This window comes from Lethenteron reissneri, chromosome 47 (assembly GCF_015708825.2).
Source record: "Lethenteron reissneri isolate LAM-NWPU_2019-01 chromosome 47, ASM1570882v1, whole genome shotgun sequence".
In the NCBI taxonomy this organism is placed as follows: domain Eukaryota; kingdom Metazoa; phylum Chordata; class Hyperoartia; order Petromyzontiformes; family Petromyzontidae; genus Lethenteron; species Lethenteron reissneri.
The window spans coordinates 2,592,359-2,611,782 of NC_083825.1; the positions used below are offsets into that span (position 1 = coordinate 2,592,359).

Here is a 19,424-nt window from a genome sequence, read left to right on the forward strand (position 1 = left end):
CGGTGACGGGGGCAGCTGGCGCACTGCACGAGTAAACCGCCAAGAAGAATTCGATTCCCGTCCACCGTGGGCGAGATCTGCGTTCGCAGCACGCTGTGCGCTAACCGCTGCACCACCGCTCCGGTTGGAAAAACTCACTGGGATTCTTTGTTCGTAACCGAGATACAAAGCTCGCGGGGCCCAGTGCCACCGCGTACAGTGCCGTTGTATTCGTTGTTGGCCGAGGGCGATCGCAGACTGGCGCGGGGACGAGAAACGGGTTCCAACTCCCGCCAGGTGCTCGCTCTCCGCGCCCAGGTGAGCTCGCACGCTCCCTCACGTCCCACGACGTCACCGGCGGACAGGCCTCGTGGCGGCGGCGGCGGGGAGGGAGGCATGCGTTGTTTATTTTTGTTCCCTTCGCCCTCGCGCGCCAGTCTCTCAATCCCGTCGCCCACCCCTGCGGCGCAGTGAGGATCGCACTCACCATCTTCAGGGTCCCCACCTCCTCCTCCTCCTCCTCCACGCACTCACCCCGCCTCCCTCTCCCCCTCTCATCTCGCTCTACTTCCTTCCACACACTCCCCTACCTCTCATCTCGCTGTACTCCCCCCCCACCTACTCCTCTACCTCTCCCCTCTCATCTAGCTCTACTCCCCTCCTCCACGCACTCCCCTACCTCTCATCTCGCTCTACTCCCCCCCCCTACTCCTCTACCTCTCCCCTCTCATCTCGCTCTATTCCCCCCCCACCTACTCCTCTACCTCCCCCCCCACCTACTCCTCTACCTCTCCCCTCTCATCTCGCTCTACTCCCCCCCCCACCTACTCCTCTACCTCCCCCCCCACCTACTCCTCTACCTCTCCCCTCTCATCTCGTTCTACTCCCCTCCACACACTCCCCTACCTCTCATCTCACTCTACTCCCCTCCACGCACTCTCCTACCTATCATCTCACTATACTCCCCTCCACGCACTCCCCTACCTCTCATCTCACTCTACTCCCCTCCACGCACTCTCCTACCTCTCATCTCACTCTACTCCCCTCCGCGCACTCTCCGCTCCAGCAACCAAGGCCTCCTGTCGAAGCCCCCAGTCAACGTTGCGCTCAGTTGGAGGTTGCTCTTTCTCCACTGCTGCTCCCGTTGACTAGAACTCCCTCCCTCCAGCCGTCGGTGCTGTCGACTCCCTGCCTGAGTTCAAGCCCAGGCACGCCCTTCTCCTCTGCCTGCGACTGCCTCTCCCTTCCTCTCTCTCTATACAGTGTACACTGTGTCAAGTACATCTGCCTGCCGTTACTGTGCAGCGCCTTGAGATGTGGTCGCACGTAGCCGCCGCGGACGACCAGGGGGGATGGGAGGGGGGTCACGGGGGGGGGGGCCCAGGGCGCTCCGCTAATATTTACTCGGAGCGAGGTCGTGGCCCCGAGAACGGGAGAGGAACCGTGGGGGCCGTGACAGAGGTGACGGAGAGAGACGCTCACGTACACCGGGCGGCTCGCGATGGCCCAGGCAGCCCGAGATGTATTTGTTTCTTTATTTCACACTCTGACTCGGGTGCTCAAAGGCCCTGAGTGCCGAGCCGCCGGCCACAAACGGCACTGTCGACGGGCGCCAGGCGTGTGTCGCCGCACGGCACAAGCGGCTCGGTGTAACGACGCGTGGCCTGCGGTTTGCGTGCGGCACACACTTGCCACCGCTCGGTCTGGGGTCGTCATTCGATACCCGTAGAATTATTTTTCTGCCCAAGTCAAAGGGGGACTTCCCTGCAAATGAGCTTTATGCTCATCTCCTGTTACAGCCCTGAGGCAGTGGTGGAATTTCCACATTCCTATGGCGGGAGGGGTGTTGAGTCTCTCCACAGGAAATCCACTGCCGACTTCCCCACAGAGCAGTACTTATTTTACCAACACACTGGAAGGCACGAATAGCCGATTAAACCCCCCCCCCCGCCCCCCCACCGGGATGTCTACTCGGACTCCTCCGACTGCGAGTCCGCTCGCTCTGCAGCCGTGCCGACAGAAGGAGCGTCTCTCGATCATCGGCGGTGGTTCATCCGCTACGACGCACGCGGGTCGCAAAACACGGTGGTGGCGATGACGAGGACGGGACCCAGGAGTAGGGCGAGCGGCACACGCTTGGAATTACAGGGACTCCTCTACTTATGAATATTCGACTTACGAACTTTGAGAGATACGAACAAACCTGTCCGTATGTTCAGTTGTCCGTTCGGACCGAGAGTCGTAAGTTCAACCGGTGACATCTACATCTGCAGAAGATTAAGAACCAGCGGCATCTGCATCTACAGGAGATTATACAACTTTTAAAGCCATTTTCCGTATTTAGTGTGCATGCCGTACAACACGTTTGGAGAGTACTGTAAAGTTGGACTTACAACCAAATCGACTTAGGAACAGACCTCAGGAACCTCACTCGTTCATGACAAGAGGAGGCCCTGTGCACCGAGAGGGGACGAGAAAGATGCGCAGGATGGAGACTCCATCGCACGGACCGCTCAGACAGAGTGGGGCAGGCCCAGGCACGGGCCCAGACTTGGGCCTGGGCTTTCTCCCTCCCACAGCGCCGATCTACAACAACCTCGCTGAGGTGGGGGTCATCTTCTTGGTTCTTTCGATAAAGTCACGTAGAATGGAAATAATAAAATAATAAAAAATAAAACATCATAAAATTGTATTTTTATTTTATTTTTTCCCTTCTACGTGACTTTACCGAAAGAACCAAGAAGATAATCCCTGCAGTCACGAAAGCTTTAAATCGAGGTGGGGGTCCCCCACTTTTCAACCGCTTTAAGTAGGGGGCGCAACATTAACAAGAACTATGCACTTTCCTTGATAAATATTATGAATAAACAAATATTTTGATGTCTCAAGGAGAAGGGGGTGGGGGGGGTACCACCCCCATTGCCCAATATTCACCCCCCCCCCATCCTGGGGACATGGCAAGGGTCTCTCCTCAGCCCGCGCGGCCGCCACTAATGCGATTGTGTTTCCTATTTTCGCGGAGTGCGGTTTGCTCTCGCCGGGCGCTAATCGGCTTTGCGGGCGCCGGGCTGAGACCTCGGTGACTTGCACGCCAACCCCGGCTCAGGGATGTTCGCGGCGGCCGAGTGAGAGAGAGAGAGAGACCGGCGCGCGGTGACGGGGACGGGGGGGGCAGCACCGAGCGAATTAAAGGAAGAAAGAATAATAAACGGGGAGAGAGAGGATAAGGTACATGAGGGCGGAGCTCGTGCAGTCGGTCCCCTCAAGGCCCCTGGGCGAGCAGTCAGTTCCCGGGACCTACAGGGGTCCCGGAAGACGTTGAACGCCCATCGTCCGGTCCTGTCCATCATCACCCTGCCACTCCTCACCCTCCTCCTCACCCTCCTCTTCCACTGCCTCCTTGACTGCTGGTGGGCACTGTTGAAACTCCCCCACACCGTGCCACACTTTCCATCCTCCTTCGCCTGCGTCTCTCATGTTCACATTAGCATTGGTGCTCATCGCCTGTATGCACACTCTTGAGTTGGTGGTAGAAATTCTACATTCCTATGGCGGGGGCCGTCAGAATTCGTTTTGTTGACCGCGGAGGGATGAACTCGTTCTTCCGCCGAGGCCCCAGGCCGGTTGTGGAGTGCCTTCATCGGCCCTTCTGTCATCGTCACCGCCCTCGCTGGGCACGCAGCACCGCCCTGCCCCCGTCTCTAGACGAGCACCCGCGCGTCTACTCCCCCGTCGTGTCGAGCGTCATGCGGTCACGGAGCCGACTCGCCTGACTCGCACACAGGCCACAAAACCTCGGGCGGTGAAGATTGCGCACGCGGATCCTCACGGGGGAGGGAATCACCGCGAGATCCGTCGCGGTGGCGCAAGCGTGGCTGGCACGGACCATGGTGCAAGGAATTCAATTATGGGTGCGCCTTTTTCAATTTAGCTTCCTAGCCTGGCACCTGCACCCCTCTGGGCCGTTATGTTTTAGTTTTTACCGCCTCTCACCTTCCGCTAAACCGAGCACCGAGCGGGCAGGTTGACACGGAGGGCAGTCACGGGACCCGCGATAAACGTGAATGGGGGAAAAAAAGGTGCCGGATGGGGGGAGCGGGTGGGGGAGTGGGAATCTATTTTTATCCTGAGATAAAAATACCGTGAACCCAAGGGACCCCCCCCCCACCCCAGTGCACAGCTGCCCCACTCCCAACAACCCCTGCCCCCCTTCCCAACGCTGCCCCCAACTCCCCAAGCCTGACTCTCCCACCAACCAACGGCACACACGGCTCCTCAACAAAACACCGCGTCAAATGTTCCAGTGTCCACATTAGTCGGCAACGTTAGAAGCGGAGGGATTGGTGAGCGCTCACCTGTTTTTCCACAGCTGTACGAAAGCCACGTGGCTTAGCTGGTACAAAAATTACTCCCTTCACAAACTCAACGGATCTGTCAATAACACTGTGGCCTTAAAGTGAAAACTACATCAGAGGTGAGGTTTAGGGCAATGGCTTCTCATCTTTACGTGAGTCAGCGGGTCTCCGTATGAGTCCGCGGGTCTCCGTACAGGGTCAGCGGGTCTCCGTACGAGTGAGAACCTGGTTTAATCATGGGTAGCTGAGACCCGCACTTGAACCCAGCTTCTCAGCGGTGCCGGCTCGGTGTGTCCGACACGGCCATTATGAACCCCACCGAACCACCCGGCTGCCACAGCACGTCCCACTTTTGGCGCGCAATCTCGAGACCGTCGCATGCGCGCGCGCACGCACGTCGGCAAGGAGACGCACAGACGCAATCAATCCACCCGCACCGCCACCCCAGCCACCAGTGCACAAAACCTCTGCCTGGCTCCACATGGCCACGAACTTTATCTGGAAGGATCTCGCTCCATCAATCAGCCGCGCCGCAGTCCGCGCTCGCAAGACGTTACACGCGAGCACATTTTTTTCAGGAGGAGGGTGGGGGGGGTGGGGGGGAGGCGGAATGTATTTGATTTAAAAAAAACTTCACTCTTTCTGTCTCGCGTTGAGTTTTTTTGCCGCGCGCAAAATCCCGAGTCGTGAGTCACCGGCAGGGAACGCGTGTCCCGAGCGATGCGCAGGAGGTGGGTGACCGCGGACGCGCTCGACGGTGGACAACGCACGCCGCTCACGAGCTGCGGCAAACAACGCACGCAGTCACGCCGCCGAGCGAGATAGAGCGATGGGGCTCCGCGTAACATAAACAGTCTGTCTTTAAATAGTTTGGAGCGGGCCGCGACGATGACAGGGGAGCGGCGTTCACGCGGACGTAAGAGCCGTCCCTCCCTCCCCCCCCCCCCCGCCGCCGAGGCGACAAGCACGCCGCTCACACTCGTGGCCGGATTTAGGGAAAGCCGCACCGCTCCGTGCCATTCTGCGTCTGTCACCGCGAGGGCTCGATGGGGGGGGGGGGGGGGGGGGAGTGAGCAAGCGGAGGGAGGGGTGGGTGGACGCGATCAGCCCCTCAACGTGGACACGGAACCACGGTGATCACCGTGCCACCCGGAGGGCTGGGACCACACACGATCGCACGAATCCTCAAGTCCCGCATCTCCTGAACTCCACCACTGATGGAGGCCATTATGGCGTAAACTCCAGCATCTCCTGAACTGCCATTACTGCCCACGCCATCGCCTCGCAAATCCCTACGGCAACCCGATTGTGCACGGCGGTGGCTGCCCACCAAGCGCGACCCCAGCCTCGACCCTGCTTGGCTGCAGCGCTGCGGCCGTGGGCGCACGATACATCTCGAGCGTCCGGAAAGCACGCTCCCACGTCGCGCAGCGGCCCCCGCTTTCAAAAACCCAGCTTCCGGGAGAGGCGGCTCTGGCATTCGGGTCCGCAGCGCCGGTGCCTGGATGCTCCGGCCGGCGCCGGGAGCGCAGGATGCGGCCATGCCGAGGTCAAGGCCCCGGCCGCCGCGAGGGGTCTTCTTCGCGGAGCGAGGCTGTGGAAGTCCAACTCAGTCCTAACCACAGCGGCGCGTTCGGTCAGTCGGACGACAGAAACACGTGCCGCGTATAAATGACCGCCGCCGGCAGAGCCGCGACGCTGTAGTCAGCGCGCTGCGTCTACGCTCGCCGCCTTCCGCAGCCCGTGCCTAATGCGTGGTGGGGCCGGCACGGCAGGGGGTGAGGCCCTCATCCAGCAGGGGAACGACAGTATTTGTGAATATCGTTATTCTGATCCGATTCATTACGAGCGGAATGATGCATTGAAGCTCCCCTATAACTCACGCGCTGAACCCTGCACACCCACGCACAATCACGCACAGAAACTCACACACACACTGAACTATGCAACCGTATGCACCCACGCACAATTACACACACGCTGAATTATGCACACACACACACACATTGAACTATGCAAACGCACCCACACACAATCTCGCACACACTGAAATATGCACACGTACGCCCCGACACACAGTCGCGCTCCCACTCACACACACACACAGGCGCACAGCGCTGCGGTATTTGAGCGCCGTGGTGGCGGGGCAGGAGAACGGGGCAGTGTTGGGGCCACGCGTGCACAGCGCGCCCTTTGAGCGACCACCGCGGCCGCAGACGCGCGACTCCGTGCTCACGCGGGGCGACCCGTCCCCTCCCCCAACCGAAGAAATCTGCGGTGGTGAAGAAAAAAGGACCAAGCCACACAGCCCAGCAGCAGCGGCAGAGAGCAGTGGCCACTACCAAGGCTGCGGCTGCTGCCAAAACAATGCTCCAACAATAGAGGAATGCTGGGCTCTCTATTTATTATTTCTCTGGCGTGTGCGTGCGTGCGTGCGTATCCATATGTGTGTGTGCGTGCATATGTGTGTGCGTGCATATGTGTGTGCGTGCATATGTGTGTGCGTGCATATGTGTGTGCGTGCGTGTGTGCACACGTGTTTTATGGGCTTGCCGAGCCAAGGGGACCATGTGGAGCTCGCCGGGGATGAGTCAGAGCCTGCCAGGGTCACGGCACCGGTCACCGTATTGCCGCGGTCGTCCGGTCAAGGCCGCCCCCCCCACCCCCCCCAACCCCCCACCCCCCCCAACCCCCCACCCCCCCCCAACCCACCCCTCCGTTGCCGTCGACCCCACCGTGCTCGACCGAATGCCCGCGATCTCAGCTCGACGGCTCGCGCGGGTTGTTGTGTCGGTGGTGGGATTTTTCTCTTTAACTTCACTAGCGGGGGGGGGGGGGAGGGGGGGGAGGTGGGGCGCCCTTCCAAAAGGAACTTTAAAAAACGCGAAGAGAGATTCAATCGGCGCGGTTTCCGCTTGTTTTTCACACGGCGTGGCGCTGCCCAGCCGCGTGCATCCATCTCAGCGCGCTGCCCCTCCGTGCCAGGCCGCCACCACGCCGCTTGACCAACGTCGCCGACTGACGATCGCTCGCTCGGTGAAGTAAGACGCGACGTCGGAGAAGAGCCACCGCTGCTCGGGCCTCATCAGAGTCCACCCAGCAACCCCGCCCACCCCCCTGCCGCCGCCGAGGAATTTGTCGCTCGTTATCGGAATAATAAAATATGAATCGGAGCGATCGTCCACGGAACAATCGATCGCGCCGAATCATCGCGTTCACGTGCCAAAATACCGAGCGCCCAATAATTAAAACCTGATGATAATAACAGAGACGGTGATATCATTTACAGCTCTTTATCAATCCACACTGCCGGATGAGAGCCTCCCCACTCCGTGGGTGTCAGTACGGTTGTTTAGACTCCAGCGCGCTAGTCAAGTCCGGTTTGGGTCCTAGGATCGTTTCAGATATCATTCTCCGCCAATGCTGGCCGTGGCCGGGAATCGAACTCAACGGTGCCAGGTTCGTCGCGCTGGTGGTTTGCCAACAGCTGTGTAGCCGCTGCAGCAACAACAGTCGGCGATTCCCAGCGCGCGGTAATTCACCAGCGCGCGGTTCACCGGGCATCGACAGCGTCTCGGCCGCGCTTCGCCGATTCACGACAAACCCCGGAAGATTTACATCTCGTTTGTCAAGGGGGTCTGGCCCGGCATTGGAACACGTGGTGAGCAAGTCACCGTGGTGAGAACTCAAGAGAGACCAGCATGACGGTCCCATTTGCCAGAGTGACATGGGGGTCATCCAAATGGCACAAGCACGTGCGATGAAATAAATGGAACTCGGTGCAAAAACAACAGCGTTGCGGAAGAGAAGGAAACGAGGGTGCACTGACAAGACAAAGACAAAGACAAAAACAAAGATCCCCCGTATAGCCTTTAACTGACTGTTGGGGCAAGTGCTGTTAGTAAGCACCTATGAAGGCCGGCACAGCACGCGAAGGGGGTGGGTGGCCAGCACCACGCCCGGCCGCCTTTGTCTTCCTAGTGCGATGTTTACACACCGCACCAGGTACTCTTTAGAGGCTGAGTCGATGTACGCGCACATGCACACACACGTGCACATGCATGTTGATGATAGAGGTGCAAGCGTGTCGTGAGAGCTGCTGGTGGATTGTAAGTGGCGCCACACTTTGTGTGGCAGCATTTATCTATTTATTTATTTTCGCGTAGCCTACGTTCGCAACAGCGGCGAGCATGCCACCGGCGTTATATAAACGCACGCGCAGACATGCACACGCACAGCTGGACTGCAGCTGCACGACGCAGTCCAGGCAATTACCGTCGGTTCATGGTCTGTCGACTGCTGGATGAACGCCTCCTGAAGCCGGCTTGCTGCGTCCTGTGACACAACTAGCCATCCGGCTCCCGCACGCGAGTCGGTTTAATCGCTCCATCTCCGTGGCGGACGTGCTCGGCGCGCACGGTTTCTCTGCCACTTTAGCCGCCACTCGCGTCCTGCCCGAGGCCGCCTCGCTCCGCTAACGGTCAAAGCGATGATGTCTCTACATGCGTACGTTCCAGAACCCGCGTGCTCCTCTCGCTGTACGTGTCAAGGGCCGCCTTCGCTCAGCGCCGGCTCCATTCTTTCACTCGTGCGGCGTTCACGGCTCTCATTCACGTCGGGCCGCGTTCTTCACAACCCATCGGGGTTCACGACGGCACCGTGGCGTAAGCTGCCCGACGCTCGCCGCACCTCACCGTCAACGCTTTCCTCCCCGCCTCGTCCCCTCCCCATCCTCCTCCACGCAGAACGCGCCCGCAGCTGCCGCAATAACATCTGGGGGGAGGGGGGGGGATGGTTTGGCGGACGGCGCGGCTGCCCGTCAAGTCGGCGACCTGGGTTGGAATCCCCGACTCAGCTTCCAAGTGGTTTCCGCGCCGCAGCGGTAATTTAATTACTGCCCTTGCCCCGTGAGCGGGAACTCAAACTCAGGCCGTTGGGGTTCGTGGCGCAGTGCGCGAACCGCTGCGCCACCGCTCCCCCAACGCAGGCGCAGCGTTTCCCGGCCAATATCTGCGTGCGAACGAAGATCGGCGATCGTTAGACGGACGGAGCCGTCGGGAGGAGCGACGGCTCGGGGTTTGCCAAACGCGCGGCCGTGACCTTTCGGGTCGGGCGCTCGGCTCGAAGCGCGCCAAAAACTGTCGTCGCAAATCAGCAGTGGCGGCGCGCTGAACGCCGCGAGGCCGCCGGCTTCCCAGCGGCGGCGGCGCTGCACGCTAAACGCCCCCGGGGCCGGCCTTGGGTTCAGGCGAGGCCACGCGACCCGCAGGTCGGGGCCGGAGGGGAGGGAGGCCACGGACCCAGGCGAGAGGCTCCCGCGAGTGGACACTGGCTCGTGACGCCGCTGCGGCAGGCGAGCGCGAGCATGAAGCTGCACAAACTGATCGCTCCTCGTCCACAACGCTGCCCTAAAAGGGGACGCACTCTCACGCAATAGGCGACGGTGTTTTGGCAATCGCTTTGCTTCAATGGCTATTATTTTATTTAATATTGATGACGTTTGTGCATTGGAATGCAATTATTTTTGCTTTGATTTGTAATTGATTGTGTTTGCTCTGAATTATCATTGCTTCAAATTGCTGTACTTTGCTTACACGTTGTTACTGGGAGCTGTCATTTTTAGTGGCGCAGGTCACTGTTGCACGCGAGATGCGCGAGACGCTGTCCTGGTCTCCTGCGTTCTCACCACCTCTGGCGACACCACAACAACAACAACAACACCAACAACAGCAACAACAGCAGCAGCAGCAGCAACACTTCTCCCTCCCGTGCGAGTGTCACAGTGCTCCGGAACCTCCGCCGCCTCACACCCTGGCAGCCGTGCCGGCCCGGCGGTCAGCCAGAACGGGCACTGCCCACGCACGCACACACGCACACACGCACACACACACAAAAGCACGCACGCACGCACTCACTCACTTACTCATGCACTCTGCGGTTTGCCCACACTTAATTCGCCAAACGAGCGATGTTATTACGAAGGCTCTTATGTAATGGCCTAATTGGTCGGCGTCCAACCCGGCCGTGCGTTCCTCTCGTCGCATAGCGCTGCTCTTACACAGACGTCCTCCTCCGCGATTTCAGCCGACCTCTGCCCCTACGGCCCCCCCTCCCGCCCCGTGCAAGGGGTCAACAAGTCCTGGAACGCATCTCCAAGGAGGCCAAAGTGCCCCTCGCACCCTCCAGCAGCTCACGAATCCTCACCGACTAAAAATAAGATCCGTGCTAACATTGTATTTGTAAGTGGCAAAAGAGAACGGCGACGTCCACCCAACAAGAGGCGGTGGGGGACGAGTTGGGATGAGTCGTCCGTCTGTGGTTGGGGTTGAACTTGGGCGGCCTAGGCCGGGGGACAGGGCGCCAACGAGGCACCACGGAGCCGCCCCACCGCCCCCGGCCCTGCTCGGGCCCAGCCTCCCGGCGCCGGGCCCGCAGGCCGCGGGTCCACGCGGCCCGTCACCACACGAGGCTTACGGTGCGATACCGCCCGTCAGCGTCAGCTACCCGGCTCGATTGAAACACGGCCTCCCGGACGGTTGCAACCCCCAACGTTTACTTTGCAATACTTCGGTAGGGAGGGGGGGCGTAGTGGGGGGGGGGGGGGGGGCAGTACGTCTGATAATCGGGAGACCACGACGTCCGGTCGGATCGCGGAAATGCGTCGTGCGACGTTCCCGGACCATCTCTGGGCTATCCGCGCGACCGAGTCGAGCAAGGGGGGGGGGGGGGGGTGGAGGAGGGGCGCTCTCCTCGTCGCCAAACGTCGCGGCGGACGGCCGAGGGCACGCGCTCGACCGGCCACGGCGAGCCCACACCTGCGTGGACAGAGGCCACGCCGCCGCCGCGCCGCGTCCAAACCAAACCCCGCGCTCCGCTCCGCTCGGAACAACGCGCGAGTGAGAGAGAGAGAGAGTGCTGCGCTGGAGGTGACTGGCAACGTGCGGTATTTCTGCTGGCCCGGAGCGAGGGACTGAAATTACAAAATAAAGAAATGTACGAGAGAAATCCGCAAGGGGTGCAAAGAAAGTACAACCGGCCGTTTAAAAGGATCCGAGCACGGATTAAGGTCTCTTATCGCCGTCAATCTGCCTCAGCATCTGCCTCGGGCTCACATCATCACAGACCGCACACACAGGCACGCAGCAGCCGTCCGTGTTAACACGTGTGCGTGTGTGCGTGCGTCTGTATGTCTGTATGTCTTTCTCAGTCAAGGGAGTCAAAGGCGGCTGGGCGTGGTGCTGGCCACCCGCCCCGCTCATGGGTCTTGTGGCCTTCATAGGTGCTGCTGGTCAACAGCACTTGCTCCACAAGTCTGCCAAGGGCTGCTTGTGCTGAGCTGTGCGGCGAGTTTAGTACTGGTGTGGGTGAGCTGTGCGCCGGACACACACACACACATAGATTGCCTATTGACAGACAGACAGGCACACGGATGGACAGAGAGAAAGGCAGACGTATTTCTCGGGCCTAGCAATATGCAGTCCACGGGCTCCCATGGCAACCATCCACGAGGTAGGAGACGCTATGGGGCAGCTAGGAGGGGAGGGCAAGAGGTTCTGCTTGGACTGCCCGACCGCAGGACTGCCTGCTTGTCTGGAAAAGGTGGGCACAGGTAAGACGCAACCGGAGTCACACGGACGCCAGGGGCAGACGAGGGGCAGGCACCGCTGCTGGGGCCAGCCTGGCGCTCGGCGTGCCGCGTTCAACCCGGTTCCCTCTGCTCGAAGCGACGGCTCCCGTGATGTCAAAGAACGAGGCTTCTCCCGTGGGCAAGGCCTACAAAAGTGCGCCGTGCGGGTAAGAGGAGGCGTTTCATGATGGTTTGTGGTAAACATTACTCACTCCGCTTCTCCCCAGGTGCTACGAAGAACGGCCACTGCATCACCAGAGCAGAGAAAACCCCACACGTCCAATGCAACTGGAATTGGTCAAAACACGGCAGTGCTGACACTTTACCCGCTCGTTACTCGATGGGCACCGCGCATGGCAACGCCACCGCCTCCACTCCGAAAACTTGGCAGGACCCTCCCGAAGGAGTCCTTGGGACTCGGCGAGGCTGTCCCGGGTAAACAAGCGGAACCCAACGAGATTAATGACGTCAACGAGCGGACACCGGCGGTTGGCAGCGGCGCAAGCCTCCCACGCGCGCGCTAACGCACGCGTCGACATGCTCCGGCACATCACTCGCCCCGAGACAAAATCATAAAAATAATAATAAAGTCCCGAAACTAAAAACCAAATGGGACAAAATAACGAATGAAAAACACAAGGGGGCTAGCGCCGACGAGGGGAATAAAACAAAACAACAACCTGGAACCGCGCTGAAGGGCTCCGCTAACGAGAGGAAGTGCGGCGGCCCAAGCGGTGAAACGGAGACGCCGGGGCAGTGCGGTCTGGCCGGGAGTGTCCGCCGCCGCGGCATGTGGGACGCATTTAAATCAATTAACACTCGCCGCGTCGCTTTTATGAGGCGCGACGAGCGAGCAACCGGGGGGGGGGGGTGGGCCGCTCTTTTAGTTTGGCGGCGCAGCGCGGCGTGGAGGGTGCCCCGCCGGTCGCGACCCTCGCCGCACACGGGACGAAGTCTCGCGCATCGTGGTGGGGACGCGGCGGCGGCGGCTGCTGCCGGCGGGGGTCGGAGTTCAATTCCCAGACACGGCTAACATCAGTGGCGAGCCATAGCGGAACTGGTCCCCAATGCCGCTATCTCCCCCACCCACCCACCCACCACCAATAAAAAAACATTACACCATGTGCACGCTTTTGTCAATCCACTGCCGGAGGAAGGCCTACCCAAGGCTGGTTGGCCATGGACGTTGCTTGACCATACTTCACCACGCTAGTCAGTACGGAGATGGTGAAGTCATGAAGAAGGGAGCCGACGGGTGGGGTTGGAAACAAGTCCGGTGTCAGATGTAACTCTTCACTGATAACAGCCGTGGCTGGGAATCGAACTTAGGTGTGCTAGGTTCGTAGTGCAGTGCGCTAACCGCTGCACCACCGCTCCGACGGGCGCCCGCCTAATAAAGTTGATGAATGAACCGAGGGGAATGAATACATTTACGAAAATCTGGCAGTGGAAGAAATTAAGTTTACGAGAAAATATCGTTGAGTGGTGGAAAAAAAAACCCGGCGAGGATGAAACTTCTCACCAGTTCCAGCACCCACGCCAGCCCCCGGCGCACCCGGTCGGGAACGCTCACGGCTCACGGCTCACGGCCCATGCAGACCGCCCAATGTGAATTTAACGACGCACCTCTCGGGTTACCGCCTCGTTACCGCCACTCGTTACCGCCACGCGCGCCAAAGCGAGGGGCCGGAGTGGACCCCTGGCACCGAGATAAATGACGAAATGCAAAAGACCCCCAAATAACCGCGACCCGTCCCCACACGGCTGCCTCGCTCCACCGCATCTTTGGCCACGTGCCGCGTACCAGGCTAGGTTTCCCAGCCAGGCCTCGGGCCGCGTGCCAGGCTAGGTTTTCCAGCGAGGCTTCGGGCCGCATCCACTCGGCTCAGAACGCAACACGAGGCAGGCGACGCGACGCACGAGGTCGTGTCCAAGCACTGATCCAGTGCAGTTGAGAGTCTGGGATCGAGCACAGAGGTCGGTGGGGGGGGGGGGGGGGGGGGGTGCCACGTGCCCCTCCAATGATCCCCCTAATTTCGATCGGATCATTGGGGTTTATTAGTGATAAATCGGCATTATGCGACCCCCACTGCCACTGTGTAGCATATTATTATGTGCCTGGGACTCTATGAGATGACAGGACAATAGTCTGAGTCCATAATTGGCAATAATAAGTAACGGCAGAGCAGTTATTAGTGACTCACAGAATTGTGCGCAGTTGCGTATTCAGTACACGACTTCACTAAAGGCAAACACCTTCAGCGAGCGTGATGCCGATCACACAACGCGGTTCGAATTTGACCCTCGGTCGATGGCTGGGCCATCACCGCACACGCGTCGAATAAAAAACAAGGAACAAGTCCTTACTTACGAACAACTCCTTACTTATTAACAACTCCTCTATCATTTTTCATTGCTGGAGGGGTTGCCCCCCCTACCTGAAAATCCTGGCTCTGCCATTGGATGTCGGCAACCTGTGAATTAAACAGGTTAATGGCTCTAACCCAGTTACCAAACAACGTACAAAAACGCAACACGCTCCCTGTTAGATGTAGGCCGACAAGACCAACGAGACGAGGAGAAGCAATACAATCGAGATGGTAAAAACGAGGCAATGTTTGTAAATCGATTTCTAAATTGAACCGCGACACCTCCCCACCCCCTCCCTCGCCGGGCCGGTGAATCATTGCGTGCCGCATGGATTACGGAGTGAGCGCAGCGGCGGCAGCCGTAACGGTGACACCGACGCGTAGGAATGTAAACCGAGGCAACGACAAACGGCTCTTATCTTGTCGCCACACCCCGAGGTACGTCGTGTGCGGCCTGGCCCGCGCACCACGAGAGTCCGAGACCTCATTAATGTGGAAAAGATTTCAAAGTCGTGGCAAAGCGTGGCCACTCGAGCACTTCCGTGGCATCACTCCCATGCATTTGAAGCGATGCCAATGCTGTGATGTCACTGGAGCGGTGTAATTATCAATCCCACTGCTGGATGAAGGCCTCTTCACGGTCCGTCGATCTCGAGGTTCGTGTGACCGTACTCGACCACGCTGGTCAACGGCGGTAGGTGAGAGGGGGAGCTCAGGACCGGTTCCGATATCGCTCGCCACTGATGTTAGCCGTAACGGGAGTCGAACTCGTGTGGCTGGATCCATAGCGTAGCATGCTAGCCACAGCAACGATGCATCACCCTCTAAGTGTAGGCGAGATGCAATATCGTGACATGTACAAGAAGCAGTCCAAGGTCACGCAGCCAGGGGTCACGCAGCCAGGGGTCACGCAGCCCAGAGGTCAAGCAGCCCAGAGGTCAAGCAGCCCAGAGGTCAAGCAGCCAAGGGGTGCAACTACAAGATGAGAGCCGCTCGTTTATTTGAATCGGTTCTTCTTTTATCCCCAGGAGACAAGTGACGACCCACCCGAGGTGGTTGCGATCACAACATGGCAATCAAACCAGAAGCACTTTGCCACACATGGGAAAACACACGGGCACACACACACTGGCACAAAGGTAATGACACACACGCGTCCATCCCACTTCGTTCCCGCGTGCGTACATCTGTCCGCACGTTTGTTTGTTTCTTCGTTGCCACAGGCCCCGTGGGACGAGCGAGGGAGGGGCACCCAAACCGCACGTGACGCGGCGCACACGGAGCACCGCGTCACGCTCGGCGAGCCGCCCGCCGTCCGCGCTCCACAACAGCATAAGGAGCAGCAAGTGGCTCAATGGCTCCCGACGACCCCGGGCCGAGGGCGGCGCGATCGCGGCGTCGACGTACCGGTGGCGGGGCCTGGCGCGGACGTGACGTTGTGCGGGAAGGCGCCGGCGGCAGCGGCGGACCGGCGGTACACGACGTGCGTGCGGCCTCCCTCCCCTCCCTCAGTCTCCTCCGCCCGACGTCCTCGCTCCAGCGGCTCGATGAAGAAGTCGTCGTCCTGCGTGTGGATGAGGCCGGCCTGCGGGCGAGAGGTCGAGGGGTCAGCCCGGGAGGCGGTCGGGCGGGCGGCGGAGGGCGTCGGAGCGAGAGCCGTCGATTGGACGCTCGCAGCAGAGGTCAAGTCGAGCGGACGTCACGGCCAACGCCGGCGATCGTGCGACACTATGTCGTCGCTTCCTCCCTCCTGCTAGATCCCCTCGATGTCACGAACCCGACACTCAACCTCGAGGGACCTCTCTTACGGACTCGTCAAAACCACTTGAGGTCACCGACCTCTGGGTGCCACTCTGATGCCCGTGTCGGTGGCCTGCCCTCCTTCACCCTGCACTCGTGTCCCGCCCATCGCAGCCTCTATTTCCGAACTGCATCTACAGCACCGTCTTACTCCGAGTACCAAGCTGCTTACCTGCTCTACAAAATCATTCCATAACTCTCCCAGCGTCCACCGCCTTCACCTGCATTCAAAATACCTCTCGGCTTCTTTTCCCGTGGCTTTGCCCATGACAGAGGAAAGCGTGGCGATTGCTCAAAATAAGGCCGGGATCCATTCGCTTGCACACGGAGGTAGCCTCGTATACCCCCCCCCCCCCCCCCCCACGAGATGGAGTGGTGGCGAGATGTTTAATGCCTCGCCTGGTGTGCAGGAGGTCGTGGGCTCGATCCCGACCCTGACGCCTGTTGTATATATGGAGTTTGCGTGTCTCTCTTTCCCATCATCACGGTGGCTAGGAGATGTTAACTACCTCACCTGGTATGCAGGAGGTCGTGGGTTCGATCCCGACCCTGACGCCTGCTGCTGTATATTTGAAGTTTGCGTGTTCTCTCTCTCTCCCATCATCACGATGGCTAGGAGATGTTAACTACCTCGCCTGGTATGCAGGAGGTCATGAATTCGTTCCCGACCCTGATGCCTGCTGCTGTATATTTGGAGTTTGCATGTCTCTCTCTCTCTCATCATCATCACGGTGGCTAGGAGATGTTAACTCCCTCACCTGGTATGTTGGAGGTCGTGAATTCGATCCCGACCCTGACGCCTGCTGCTGTATATTTGGAGTTTGCGTGTCTCTCTCTCTCCCATCATCACGGTGGCTAGGAGATGTGAACTACCTCGCCAGGTATGCAGGAGGTCGTAAATTCGATCCCGACCCTGACGCCTGCTGCTGTATATTTGGAGTTTGCCTGTTCTCTGGGGGCCCTCCGGTTTTTTTCTCCGCATTTAGAATGACCGTGCGCTGAGAGTATTCGGCTGCCGTAAATTCCCACGCGACGATAATCCACTTCGTTGAGCTATCATTTGTGATGGCCAGGTCGCTTCTGAATAGTGCTACATAGCTCAGGAGGGCCTTACTTGGTAAAAGAACAAATAGTTTAGTTAAATAGCTTCAATATCCCCACCCCACTCCTCCCCCCCCCCCCTCTCTTGCGGTTCACTGAATTGTCATGGTTTATCGCAGGAAAATTCTAGAGTAAAAATAAATTATTATTCACCGTCTTTTCTCCACGTAATTAAAATAACGTGTTCGTCCATCGGCGCACACGCCTGCCAGGCGAATGTTCACCCAACGCCCTATTGTTTCAGCAAGCAATACTGCTGGACCCAGTTCAACCTTCTGGGCTTCGTCAATAGATGCAGCAGCATATGTTTCACAAGCCCGTCTCTGCATCATCATCATTATTGCAGATTTACCCGGGATCGGACAAGTCTCCCCCCTCCTGCATCGCGATTCTATCGACTAATTCAAATCGATTAATCTATTTTTGGTTTTCAATACGATGATAAACACCGCTGCCTCTAATGGCTGTCAGTACACTACATCAATGTTCATTGCTGGGAGACCCTCGATGAAGAGAGCTTGCCCTCTGCACCACGTGTCCTCTTGTCACGGCACAGCGCGTTGTTCATTGTCACACAGTGAAGTGCCCGTGGCTTGACCGAACATTTTGCTCCCCGTTCTCAAATTTCCTTCTGAATATTCATCCCATTTCTCCGTTGCAAGAGAGATGGCGGTGGTTCATTGGGGTCAGTGCTCGCACAAAATAAAGGTCTCTGTCCGGACGGCCGAATGACCGACCGATGCGCAGACATGCACGTGCGCACGCACGTGCGCGGGGGTTACACGGGTACGTACGTAGATTAAATAAAAAGCCACGCACATCGCCAAACAGAGCACGGTCTGTGGGATAGCCTAGACAGCAGAAGCCAGACACCAACAGGGCTCACAGGTGCAAGTGAAACGCAGGGAGAGACCACAGAGAGACACACTGTGGGAGACAGCCAGTCTGTCTTCACAGACACGCGGAGGGACACGCGGACACATGCAGGTTAGGGTTAGATAACACAGGGACACTCACAGACGCTCACACGAACACTCACACGGGGACAGATGGAGACAAAGATCCCCTGCATAGCCTTAACAGACCGTTGGAGCAAGTGCTGTAAGCGAGCACCTATGAAGGCTGGAACGGCACACGGGGGGGGTGTGTGATCAGCAACATGCCCGACCGCCTTTGTCTCCCTAGTGGCCATGTTTACACACCGCACGAGGTTTTCATTTGAGGCTCAGTCGACCTAGGGGAGGCCCAGGACCGGTTCAGATAATCGTCACCGGTGTTGGCCGTGAGCGGGAATCGAACCCGAGTCGCCGGGTTCATAGCGCAGCGCGCTGACCGCTATGCCACCACTCCCACACACAGACACACACAGACATACATAGCGCAGCGTGCTAACCGCTACACCTCCACTCCCACACACAGACACAGACACACACAGACAAGCCAATGGATCGGAAGGGACAGGAGACAAATAACCACAGACACCCAGATGGGCGAACATGAACCCGCCCACCCCCCCACCACCTCGCCATCCCATCCAGCCTGCCGTCCACTCTGCACGGCCACGCGGCGTTTGCGAGTGCGGGGAGGGGCGGTGCAGCTTCATTACCCGGACAAACGCGACGCGGAGAGGCGATTGCCAAAGTGCCGCGCGAGAAATGCGGTGTCTCGATTTTCATCCCGAAAAAACCCGCGCTTCTAAATCCTCTCACTCTGGCGCGATAGGGTGGGACGGGCCGCGAGTCCCGGCGGTGCAGGCACACACACAAAGACAAAGATCCCCCACATAGCCTTAAACGCACTGTTAGGGAAAGTGCTGTTAACGAGCACCTATGAAGGCTGGCACGATGCACAAGACGGTAGGTGACCAGCACCACGCCCGACCGCCTTTATCTCTCCAGTGGCCATGTTTTTTTACACATCGCACCAGGTACTCGTTTCAGGTCGAGTCTATCTAGGGGAGGCCCACGACCGGTTCGGATAACCGTCAATGGTGTTGGCCGTGAGCGGCAATCGAACTCGGGTCGCCGGGCTCGTAGCACAACGTGGCAACCCACTGCGCCAACGCTCCCCACGCTCAACCACAGGCACGGCGATGTGGCACGAATCTCGCGACGTTGTCACACCGGGCTGCTGTCGGCCGGGCCGATTCGCCAACTTTATTGGAGACGGAAGCATCGGAGGGCGCTCTCGGAA

At 58.9% G+C, this 19,424-nt stretch overlaps 1 protein-coding gene across 2 annotated transcripts in view; it reads right to left on the minus strand.

Annotated features, from left to right (window-relative positions):
• The window catches only part of LOC133354337 (A disintegrin and metalloproteinase with thrombospondin motifs 3-like), a 78,164-nt gene that overhangs the window by 47,358 nt on the left and 11,382 nt on the right, over positions 1–19,424 (minus strand). For both annotated transcript variants that reach the window (XM_061571092.1, XM_061571091.1), the window contains exon 3: positions 15,738–15,915. In XM_061571092.1, the coding sequence (XP_061427076.1) occupies positions 15,738–15,915 (178 nt within the window). The remainder of the gene's footprint in view (positions 1–15,737; positions 15,916–19,424) is intronic.